Below are 12,216 nucleotides of genomic sequence, written 5' to 3'. Positions count from 1 at the left end.
CCCAGTCATTTGTAAAATTCTCATCCTTCTTTTCAAATTTCCCCATGGCCCCTCCCCCTTCCCTGTATCAGAAATTTCTGCCAAACCCGCAATCCTCTGAGATCCTCGCTTCTTCAATTCTGGCCTTTAGCACAACCCCAATTTTAATCACTGAGCCATCGCTGGTTACACTTCCGGCCACCTGCACCTCGGGCTCTGGTAATCCCTCCTCAGATCTCTCTGCCTCTCTCTGCCCCTCTCTCTGTCTATCTCCCTCTCTCTCTCTGCATCTCTCCCTCTCTCTCTCTCTCTCTGCCTCTCTGTCTCTGTCTCTCTCTGTTTCTCACTCTCTGTCTCTCTCTCTCTCTGCTCCATTTAGATATTTTTAATAACCTGCCTCTTTGACCAAGCTTTTGGTCACCTGCCCTAATATCTGTGCTTTCGAACACAGTGTAACGGTGGCTCAGTGTTATTCTGTGTTTAATAGCAGACAGATCTTATCTTTTCAACAGGTGAAGTAGATGGGAATCTGGAAGGTTTGCATTGCTGAAAGATATTAAAAATTCTGGGTTTTGTGGATTTTATTAATTTGAATTGTTTATCGGCATTAGAGAATCCGTTTGTTTTTATAAACATGTTTAATCTAAAGCCCAGCAGTGCCTGAGCATTGATGTGGAGTCAGATTCAGCCTCTCCATTCCTGCACAGTTACTATCGTGTTTAACAGATTTCTGGAATTTATTGGATAGATCAGAGTTGCATTGCTAATTCATTGACCATTCCAGGACGCAGTGAAGCTTGCTGCTAAATAATATGAGCTCTGCAGGTTTTTTTAATGGAGTGATATTTTGAAGTGTGGAATGATTAGTGGGAACATACTGGGAGGCTTCATGACAAATAATTAGATGAAGTTTCACTTCTGCACACTGGAGGTTGGTGATTTTCCGCTTGGGTGATTCTGCCATTGTCCATTATTCTTCATAAAGGTGAAGATATTTGCTCTTGCGTTCCACACTAGTTCCATGAACATCGCAAGGTGCCAGCACACCACAATGTGGAGAACACATCAGATTCCATCTGGTTGCTGTTTCACAGAGGGTGTTGCTAGTTCCAGGGAGGACCCCACTGGGATAGAGGAGGGGCTGGGAGTCAGCTATAGTTTATGCCCTTAACTTTAATCTATTTTAGTTTTTGCAACAACAGCAACTTGCACTTGTATCCACAGAAACATGTCCTGTAGATGAAGGGGAACCTGTAGATGCACTATACTTTGATTTCCAGAAGATATTTAATAATATACCACATTGAAGAAAAAAGCTCACAGTGCAGGGGGTAACATGTCAGCATGGGTAGATGATCAGAAGATTGGTCAGAACATTGAATACAGGAGTTGGGACGTCTTGTTGAAGTTGTACAAGACATTGGTAAGGCCACACTTGGAATACTGTGTACAGTTCTGGTCACCCTATTATAGAAAGGATATTATTAAACTAGAAAGAGTGCAGAAAAGATTTACTAGGATGCAACCCGGACTTGATGGATTGAGTTATAAGGAGAGGCTGGATAGACTGGGACTTTTTTCTCTGGAGTGCAGGAGGCTGAGAGGTGATCTTATAGAGGTCTATAAAATAATGAGGGGCACAGATCAGTTAGATAGTCAATATCTTTTCCCAAAGGTAGGGGAGTCTAAAATTAGAGGGAATAGGTTTAAGGTGAGAGGGGAGAGATTCAAAGGGATCCAGAGGGGCAATTTTTTCACTCAGAGGGTGGTGACAGTCTGGAACGAGCTGCCAGAGGCAGTAGTAGAGGTGAGTACAATTTTGTCTTTTAAAAAGCATTTACACAGTTACATGGATACAATGGGTATAGAGGGACATGGGCTAAGTGTGGGCAACTGGGACTAGCTTAGGTGTTTAAAAAAAGGATGGCATGGACAAGTTGGGCCGAAGGGCCTGTTTCCATGCTGTAAACCTCTATGATTCTAATGCTATCCTTTATTACAACAGGAATGGAACATAAAAGTATGGATCTTAGTGAGGGTTTGATGGGCTGAATGGACCCTTGCTCTGTAGTGCTTCTACACAGTTGATTTTATGGAACATCCTAAAGGAAGAGAGGTAGAGAAGTGAGTAATATGGGATGGGAATTCCAGAGATGAATGATCGAGTTAAAAGAAGTTAGGGCTGGACAGGGGACCAGAATGGGGAATATCTTTTCATTCTGAAATTGGTAACGAACCTGTTGTTCTGTCAGCATTTCCTGATTCCATTTCCTGGTGGGTTATTTACAATGTGCCAGTGTCATTATCTCTTTGAAACCCTTACTGGAGGTGAAATTTCATTGGGTGAAATCTGTCAAGGTTAAATCTAATAACAACCTATCAGTAAAGCGACATTTCTGGAGCCTTCCCAGATTTTCGTTAATGAGGTTTCGCTCTTGATAAGGTTAATCTAAATTAATTGACAGTAGTTTTCTTTGAAAATCTGGAGTTGACCTTATCATAACTTCATTCTGACATTGCTCTTTGATGTTCTTGAACACTTTGGTAAATCATTTATCAGCTGCCTTGGGCAAATCAAAATTCTATCAGTGTCCACAGTCCTCTCACCAGAAACTATTGCCTTTCTTCTCAAATCATTCTATCAGTGCGGTCATTATTGACTCATTCTCTGTTCTTTTTCATTCATTCAAGCATTCCGCAGGGTCCTGTTATCTCTTTTCTTCAATGATGACCATCATCCAACCCCGCCCACTCTACATTTGTCAAATTTCTTCTAATCCCTCGCTATTCACAATCACCAATCAGCTTGTAGCACTGAAATTGCCCCTGCAATGTTTCTCAACGGAGGCCAGAAATTACCCTTCAAATGCATTTGGGGGAAGCCTGTGGTTAATATTGTGAATTAGTACAATCACGGGGCAGAATTTTCCAGCCCTGCTCACCCCAAAACTGGAAAATCTTTGCATGTTTCCGTTCAGCCCATCCTTGGGTTTGTGTTTCACAGTTGAGACCCCATCAGTTTGCTCGAGTAGTTGTGAAAGATCCAATGTGGCAGTCTCGAAGGAGAGCAGGGGAAATCTCCCCAGCGTCCTGCTTAATATTTATCCTTCGGCCAGTTTCATCAAATTCAATTATTTGGTCGTTATCACATTGCTTTTTGTCCAGCTGCATTCCAACAGTAACTGGATTTCAAAAATCCTTAAATAATTGCAAAGAGCTTTGTGACGTCTGGTCTTAATGAAGGGTGCGAAATGAATGCAAGAATTTTTTCTTTTTTAACCCTGTTGTGAAGCTTCTATTTCTTGCTGCCTCGTGTCAGCACACACAAAGGACCAACATCTAATGCCCAACTTCAAAAATATTTGATTGGCTGTAAAATATTTTTGCAACATCCTTAGTTGTAAAAGGTGCTATAGAAATGCAAATCCTTTTTCATTGGTTGCTTTTCTGTGTTTTAATAATTCTACAATGCTTTGTCCTTCACTGAATTTTCCTCTTTAGCCCTTTCTAAGCCCCCTCAAACTGTGCTCCTGTATATTCTTGTCCCCCGCTTTCTACAAACCACTATTCTGCAATCTCATTGACAGCTGCATAACCAGAAATTCCCACCACTGGCTAATGGGTGGCATGGTGACACAGTGATTAGCACTGCTGTCTCACAGTGCCAGGGACCCGGGGCAGCACGGTGACACAGTGGTTAGCACTGCTGTCTCACAGTGCCAGGGACCTGGGGCAGCACGGTGACACAGTGATTCACACTGCTGTCTCACAGCGCCAGGGACCCGGGGCAGCACGGTGACACAGTGGTTAGCACTGCTGTCTCACAGCGCCAGGGACCCGGGGCAGCACGGTGACACAGTCATTAGCACTGCTGTCTCACAGTGCCAGGGACCCGGGGCAGCACGGTGACACAGTGGTTAGCACTGCTGTCTCACAGCGCCAGGGACCCGGGGCAGCACGGTGACACAGTGGTTAGCACTGCTGTCTCACAGTGCCAGGGACCCGGGGCAGCACGGTGACACAGTGATTCACACTGCTGTCTCACAGTGCCAGGGACCCGGGGCAGCACGGTGACACAGTGATTCACACTGCTGTCTCACAGTGCCAGGGACCCGGGGCAGCACGGTGACACAGTGATTCACACTGCTGTCTCACAGCGCCAGGGGTCCAGGTTTGAATCCTGGCTCGTGTCACTGTGTGTGTGGAGTTTGCATGTTCTCCCTGTGTGTAGTTTTTGTCTGGGTGCTGCAGATTCTTCCCACAATCCATAGATGTGTACGTTAGCTGGATTGGCCATGCAAAATTCTCCCTTAATGTCACAAGATGTGTGGGTTAGAGGGATTAGCAGGGTAAATATGTGGGGTTAGGGGAATAGGCTAGGGTGGGGGGGGCAGTGGGCCTGGGTGAGATGCTCTGTCAGAGAGTTGGTGAAGACTCAATGGGCCGAATGGCCTCCTCCTGCACTGTAGGGATTCTATGGAGCGAAATATTCTATGGGTGGGGGGAACGGGGGCGTGAATGATTCGAACGTCAGAACCTGCTGGGGAATAATGTCCTTTCGCCCAGTTTTAAAATCCAAATTGTAGACTCTGAAAGGACCCCTGTACTCTGCAGCCGGCAGTGAGCTGACTCAGTCACAGTTTGTGTTTCCAATGTGAATGATGTGTGTAAATAACACATTGGAATAAGGTTTAAAGCCAGGACTGTGAAATAGGAGGAAGTGTTTCCAATGATTCACCAGTCATCACACTTCATCAAGATGTTGACCAATCAGTGGAACCATCCGGAGGTGGTGAGTCCTGCCGTGTTATTTTTGTGGTGTTTCATTGCGGTTACGTTCTGTCCCATATGGAGAGAGGTTGGAATGTGGGAGCAGTTTCCAATCAGTGTTTCCTGCCGATTATCCTGTCCTTTGTTGCCGTCTTGATGAAATGGTTGGGCTCATTATGAGAATTAGCAAGCAATGTTCAAAGGCTCAGTGAGCCTTACTCCCAGAAACTGGTCTCCACAGGCCAGGAGGGCAGTAACCCGAGTACAGGACATTGCAAACCGGAAGTGGGACTTTTATCTGGACATTGTGAAGTGGGTGAGATGTGGAAGCAGATTCAGTTGTGACTTTTTAATGGGTATGTGCTCAAACAAGCAACATTTGCAGGGAATGGAATGGGACAAATCGGATATCTCGTTCAAAGAGCTAGCACAGGCAAGGTAAGCTGAATGGCCTCCTTACAGATGAATATACAAACATGCCCATTGAAGGCAGGAGTAGGCCATTCGGCCCATCATGCTGCTCCTCCATTCAATAACATTGGGGCTGACCTGAAGCTGGCCACATTCCCTGGTTCCCAATAACTTTTGATCTTTTCTGTTAGTCCGTAAGCTCTTTCTGAGCTGCACCAGCCTGTAGTCCCGTGACACAAAGAAAGTAACTGAATTATTTCTCATATCAAAGTGAGGGAGCTCCTTAAAGATAAGCACCAGACAGGAGGAGGCCTTTCAGCCCCTCGAGTCTGGCCCACCATTCAACTCAATCTTGGCTAATCTGACTCTTAATTCCATGTAGCCACCTTGGTTTCATATCCCCCGGTAATCCGCAAGAATTCTGGACATGGTGTCAAATACTGAGGGAGTGCCGCACTGTCAGAGGGTCAGTGCTGAGGGAGCGCCGCACTGTCAGAGGGTCAGTGCTGAGGGAGCGCCGCACTGTCAGAGGGTCAGTGCTGAGGGAGTGCCGCACTGTCAGAGGGTCAGTGCTGAGGGAGTGCGGCACTGTCAGAGGGTCAGTGCTGAGGGAGTGCCGCACTGTCAGAGGGTCAGTGCTGAGGGAGTGCCGCACTGTCAGAGATGCTGCCTTTCAGATGAGACTCCCTGTCTATCCTCTCCGGTCACTATAAAAAATCCCATGATTCTATTTCCAGAAGAGCGGAGGGTGGGGTGGGTGAAGGGGAGTTCTCCCAGAATCCTGGGTCTGACGTCCACCAGTTAATAATACAGGAACGTTATCATGTAAAAAATTGCAAGATTATCCGCATCATTTTGCTGTTTATGGGATCTTGCTGTGCCCAAATTGGCAGCCATGTTTGCTACATTACAATGTGACTACACTTGAATTGGCTGTAGAGTGTTTTGGAATGCCCTGATGTCATGGAAGGTGCTATATAAATGCAAGTTTTTGGTATTCTGGTTAGACAGTAGTTAGTGAGACAGCTGTGCCTATTTTCAATCTGCCTGTTTTGGGGATTGGGTTTAATCTCTGACGGTTGGTGGATTTTTCTTCTTTGTTTCAGAATCATCCAAGAATCCCCCCGTACCTGGCAGCATGAACGGGAACGTGTCATTGGCTGCCAGCGCTGGACCGCCGCAGGTATCATCCATTCCTTCCCCGGGTGCTGGGAAATCTTGGCGCAGCAAGTCAATGAATGTGAAACATGCTGCCACCTCATCCATGCTGAGTGTGAAACAGCCGAGTCCCGTCACCTCCCCCACTGCCTCCACCGAGCGGCTTCGACCCCCCCTCCCAGAGGCCACCAAGCCCCCTTCCAATGGGCAGAGGTCGATGCTGGAAAAGTTCAAACTCATCAACAATCGGATATCCTCCAGGCCCCCCTTCTCGGCGAGCTCAGGACCTGCGGAGGGTGGGAGGGATGAGGGCCCGCTCCCCGAGGGCGGGGAGGCAGACAGCGGAGGTGGGGGTTCCACAGGCAGCAGCCCAAAAACGCAGTCCAAGGGAACGCCCCAGAGGATAGGGGGGAAAACCACCAGCAATAAAAAGGCTTCACCGCACGCGAAGGAGAAAGAAGAGAAGGAAAAGGGTAAAGGATTAAAAAGCTGCAAAGAAGAGAAAGTGAGCGACGCGCCCAGGAAGAGCTCAAAGATCGCCAGCTTAATCCCGAAAGGAGGAAAACCAGCCGGAGTCAAGAAGGAGAGTTCAATCCCTGCTTCCAGTGGGATACCCAAACCCGGCTCCAAGGTCCCAACCGGAAAGTCGACCCTAGTGCCTGCACCTGTGGCGATGAAAGAGGCAGAGAAAGGCAGGACAGTAAAGGCAGGCCCAGGCCACGCGCTGCAGAAGTCCCAGGTGGATGGCAAAGCTTCCAGCTCCAGTAGCATCGCTTCCTCAGAGGGCAGGGCTGCCAGCCTGCCTTCCTCACCTCCACCCTCCTCAAACACTGCCACGCTCTCCGCTCCCACGGTCATTGCTGGTGGCCTTGCGCCAGGAAGCAGCAGCACCAATGGCAACGCGATGGTCCACCTCCCCCAGCCACAGCAGCAGTACAGCCACCCCAACACCGCCACTGTCGCCCCCTTCATGTATAAGTAAGTACTGCAACATCTTTCTCCAATTACAGAGTATTTCCAACACACAAACATGCACAAAAACAGAAAGTGCTGGAAAATCTCAGCAGGTCTGACAACATCTGTGGAGAGAGAATAGAGCCAACGTTTCGAGTCTGGATGACACTTCCTCAGCGTCATCCTTACTCAAAGCATTACCTTTAATCTATCTTCCAGTGAATGAGGCCATCTGGCCTCTCGAACCTGATGTTTTTCCAATTCCAATTCCCATCTACCCCCTAGTCCCATACGAACACAATCCAAATACATCAGACCCACTGATTCCCTTTATCAATTCTGTTAATAACATCCTCAAAAACCTCCAACAAGTTCATCTGACTTGATTTCCAATTTTTAAATCCGTGTTGACTCTGTCCAATCAGGTAAGAACATAAGAAATAGGAGCAGGAGTAGGCCATCTAGCCCTTCGAGCCTGCCCCGCCATTCAATAAGATCATGGCTGATCTGAAGTGGATCAGTTCCACTTACCTGCTTGGTCCCCATAACCCTTAATTCCCTTATTGGTCAAAAATCTATCTACCCGTGACTTAAACACATTCAATGAAGTAGCCTCCACTGCTTCAATGGGCAGAGAATTCCAGAGATTCACTACCCCCTGAGAGAAGAAGTTCCTCCTCAACTCTGTTCTAAATTGACTCCCCCTAATTTTGAGGCTGTGCCCTCTAGTTCTTGTTTCCTTTCTAAGTGGAAAGAATCTCTCTACCTCTACCCTATCTAGCCCCTTCATTATCTTATATGTCTCTATAAGATCCCCTCTCAGCCTTCTAAACTCCAATGAGTACAGGTCCAATCTACTCAGTCTCTCATGATTATTATTCAAGTGTCCATTTCTCACATCATTCATAACAGGCTCCAGCATTTTCCCTATTGCTGATATAAGGCTAACAGATCATTAGTTAAATCCAAACGGAATATTGCAATGCTGGAAATCTCAATGGGCCAAGTGGCCTCGATCTGCACTGAAGGGTTTCTATGTTTCAGGTCCACAGTCGAATGTCCCACTTTCCCTGACTGACTCTCAGTTGTAATTATAAATTCTCTTCTTTTATTCACAACTTGATTTTCAGGTTGGACATTAAACCGAGGAACTCATTTTTAAAATCAGCAGTGAAATTCCTCCAGATATCCGTGATCAATATTTGGCCTCTCCAGTAGCAGTAGCAATGTCATGGATTATCCAGTCTTTGTTGTTTGTGGGATCTTGCTTTGTGTCAATCAATTGCTGTGTTTCGCGACGTTACAACCACGCCTCTCCTTCAAACAGTATTTCCCTGGCCGGACAGTGTTTTGGAGGGTGTTATAAAGGGTGCTATAGAAATGCAAAGCTTTTAACGCAAGATTACGAATTAAAACTTTTTTCCAGATTTTCATATTTAACCAACAGATGAGTTTCATCCTTCACATCTGTAAGTGGAATTTGGTCAGGCAGTGCACATTGAACAGCAGTTTATTCCAGCACAGTAAAATCAATCCTTTCACTGGTCTGAGTGTTTCCTTGGCCAAGTGTTCAGTATAAACAGCCTGCCAGTAAACAACAACCCTACAGTCTGCACATTGTCAAACTTTGCTAATCACAAAGAAATGTCTGAAGTTAGAGTCATAGAGTCATAGAAATTTACAGAACGGAAACAGGCCCTTCGGCCCAACTTGTCCATGCCACCCTTTTTTGTTAAACCCCTAAACTAATCCCAATTGCCCGCATTTGGCCCATATCCCTCTATACCCATCCTACCCATGTAACTATCTAAATGCTTTTTAAAAGACAAAATTGTACCTGTCTCTACTACTACCTCTGGCAGCTTGTTCCAGACACTCACCACCCTCTGTGTGAAAAAATTGCCCCTCTGGGCACTTTTGTATCTCTCCCCTCTCACCTTAAACCGATGCCCTCTAGTTTTAGACTCCCCTACCTTTGGGAAAAGATATTGACTATCTAGCTGATCTGTGCCCCTCATTATTTTATAGACCTCCATAAGATCACCCCTCAGCCTCCTACACTCCAGAGAAAAAAGTCCCAGTCTATCCAGCCTCTCCTTATAACTCAATCATCAAGTCCCAGTAACATCCTAGTAAATCTTTTCTGCACTCTTTCTAGTTTAATAATATCCTTTCTATAATAGGGTGACCGGAACTGTACACAGCATTCCAAGTGTGGCCTTACCAATGTCTTGTACAACTTCAACAAGACGTCCCAACTCCTGTATTCAATGTTCTGACCAATAAAACCAAGCATGCCGAATGCCTTCTTCACCACTCTGTCCACCTGTGACTCCACTTTCAAGGAGCTATGAACAAGCCAAGCTTTGTCCGAAACCAAGATCAAGCTATCCCATTCCCTATCATTCTGGTGTGCTCCATGTGCCTATCCAATGACCGCTTGAAAGTTCCTGAAGTGTCCATATTCTCATCCAAATCATTAATATCAATGACAAATCACAGTGGGCCCAGCACTGATCCCTGGGGCACACCGCTGGTCACAGGCCTCTACAACCGCTTGTCAGGAAGCCAATTTTGTATCCATTTAGATACCTCACCCTGGATCCCATGAGATTTAACAACCTACCATGCAGTACCTAATCAAAGGCCTTGCTAAAGTCCATGTAGACAACATCAACTGCACTGCCCTCATCTACCTTCTTGGTTACCCCTTCAAAAAACTCTATTAAATTTGTGAGACATGATTTTCCACTCACAAAGCCATGCTGACTGTCCCGAATCAGCCCTTGTGTCTCTAAATGCCTGACAGTGGATGGAGTTGATAGTTTGAGTTCTGTGATTAAGGAAACTCTTTAGGCAGATGGAGTTGCGCAAGAGTTCAGTGTTTGGAAAGTATTCCCTCTCGTACAGTGCTGTGAAAATCTAAACCTCCTCCCGCTGGAACAGAGCCGGGAGGGCGAACGGTTTATTGGTGTTCCTGTAGTTCCTGTATTCCGGTGTTAGAGTCATTAGCAGTTACAGCATGAAAATAGGCCCTTCAGCCCAACCTGTCCATGCTGGACAGTTAGGAAGTGATCGCAGTTTGGATTCTAATTTACCCCGGATGTTGTTGATTGCTACAACAGCAACATCAACCTGCATTTTTATAGCAGTTTAACAGGACTTTTACTGAATAGAGTTTGGCACAGAACCACATCAGCAGGTCATTTCCCATAAGTCCAGCGGTGCACTGAGGAACCCATCTCAGAAATTGTCCAGAAGCGCTAACTTGCTCTGGGTAATTGCCCAGTGCTGGGAACTATCTGAAAGGTCTGGGCGGTGCTGCCAGGGTTACACTAATGATTACTTTGAAGAAGTTAGAAGCCATAAAACTGCTTCTAAGTTCTGGGTAACATCTGTAAAAACCCGGACAGACTCACACTAACCCCTCCCCTCCACTCCCCCCCCCCAACCGGGGACTCCAGACCCTCGAGCCCTTGTGTGCCCAACTCTCACCTCCTAACCTGACCGAATCCCTCCACAACTTTCCCTGTCCAGACATTAACCTTGAATGCCTCTCTCCAGGCCAGGCAATACCCTGGTAAATCTCCTCGATACTCTTTCCAGTGTTATCACATCCCTCCTATAATGTGGATTCCAGAACTGCACACAATACTCTAGCTGTGAACTAACCAATGTTTTATGCAGTTCCAGCAAAACCTCCCTGCTTGGAAACTCTATGTCTCAGCTAATAAAGCCAAGTATACCATATGCCTTCTGAACCACATTACCCACCTATCCTGCTATCTTAAGGGACCGGTGTACATGGACACCAAGGACTCTCTGATCCTCGGTGTTTCTCAGGGTCCTTGTGTATTTCATCATGTATCCCCTTGCCTTGTTTGGCCTCCCAAATGCATCACCTCACACTGATCCAGATTGAATTTCATCTAACATAGAACATTACAGCGCAGAACAGGCCCTTCGGCCCACGATGTTGCGCCGACCAGTTACAAAACAATGACCCACTAACCTAAACCAATCCCTTTTCATCCATAAACCTATCCGCGGATCTCTTAAACGCCCCCAAACTAGGCGCATTTACAACTGCAGCAGGCAGGGCATTCCAATCCCTCACCACCCTCTGGGTAAAGAACCTACCCCTGACATCCGTCCTATAACTACCCCCCCTTAATTTAAAGCCATGCCCCCTCGTGCTAGATTTCTCCATCAGAGGAAAAAGGCTATCACTATCCACCCTATCTAAACCTCTAATCATCTTATATGTTTCAATAAGATCCCCTCTTAGCCGCCTTCTTTCCAGCAAAAACAACCCCAAATCCCTCAGCCTCTCCTCATAGGACCTCCCCTCCATACCAGGCAACATCCTGGTAAACCTCCTCTGCACCCTCTCCAAAGCCTCCACATCCTTCCTGTAATGTGGGGACCAGAACTGCACACAGTACTCCAAGTGCGGCCGCACCAGAGTTGTGTACAGTTGCAACATGACGCTGCGACTCCTAAATTCAATCCCCCTACCAATAAACGCCAAGACACCGTATGCCTTCTTAACTACCTTATCTACTTGATTCCCAACTTTCAGGGATCTATGTACACATACACCTAGATCCCTCTGCTCCTCCACGCTATTCAAAGTCCTCCCGTTAGCCCTATACTGAACACATCTGTTACTCCTACTGAAATGAATTACCTCACACTTCTCCGCATTAAACTCCATCCGCCACCTCGCGGCCCAGCTCTGCAACCTGTCTAAGTCACCCTGCAAACTATGACACCCTTCCTCACAATCTACCACACCACCGACTTTGGTGTCATCAGCAAACTTACTAATCCACCCAACTATACCCTCATCCAGATCATTAATAAAAATTACAAACAGCAGTGGCCCCAAAACAGATCCCTGAGGCACACCGCTCGTAACCGAACTCCATGATGAATATTTAC

The 12,216-nt window shown here is 46.5% G+C and overlaps 1 protein-coding gene across 2 annotated transcripts in view; it reads left to right on the top strand.

Annotated features, from left to right (window-relative positions):
* Positions 1-12,216, top strand: part of nav3 (neuron navigator 3) — a 360,827-nt gene that overhangs the window by 142,823 nt on the left and 205,788 nt on the right. For both annotated transcript variants that reach the window (XM_080191445.1, XM_080191444.1), the window contains exon 8: positions 6,267-7,296. In XM_080191445.1, coding sequence (XP_080047571.1) covers positions 6,267-7,296 — 1,030 coding nt within the window. The remainder of the gene's footprint in view (positions 1-6,266; positions 7,297-12,216) is intronic.

The sequence above is a fragment of the Carcharhinus amblyrhynchos genome, chromosome 6 (genome assembly GCF_965287045.1).
Source record: "Carcharhinus amblyrhynchos chromosome 6, sCarAmb.v2.hapA, whole genome shotgun sequence".
Classification (NCBI taxonomy): domain Eukaryota; kingdom Metazoa; phylum Chordata; class Chondrichthyes; order Carcharhiniformes; family Carcharhinidae; genus Carcharhinus; species Carcharhinus amblyrhynchos.
The sequence above is the reverse complement of the archived record's forward strand: the minus strand, read 5'-3'. Positions and strand labels throughout refer to the sequence as shown.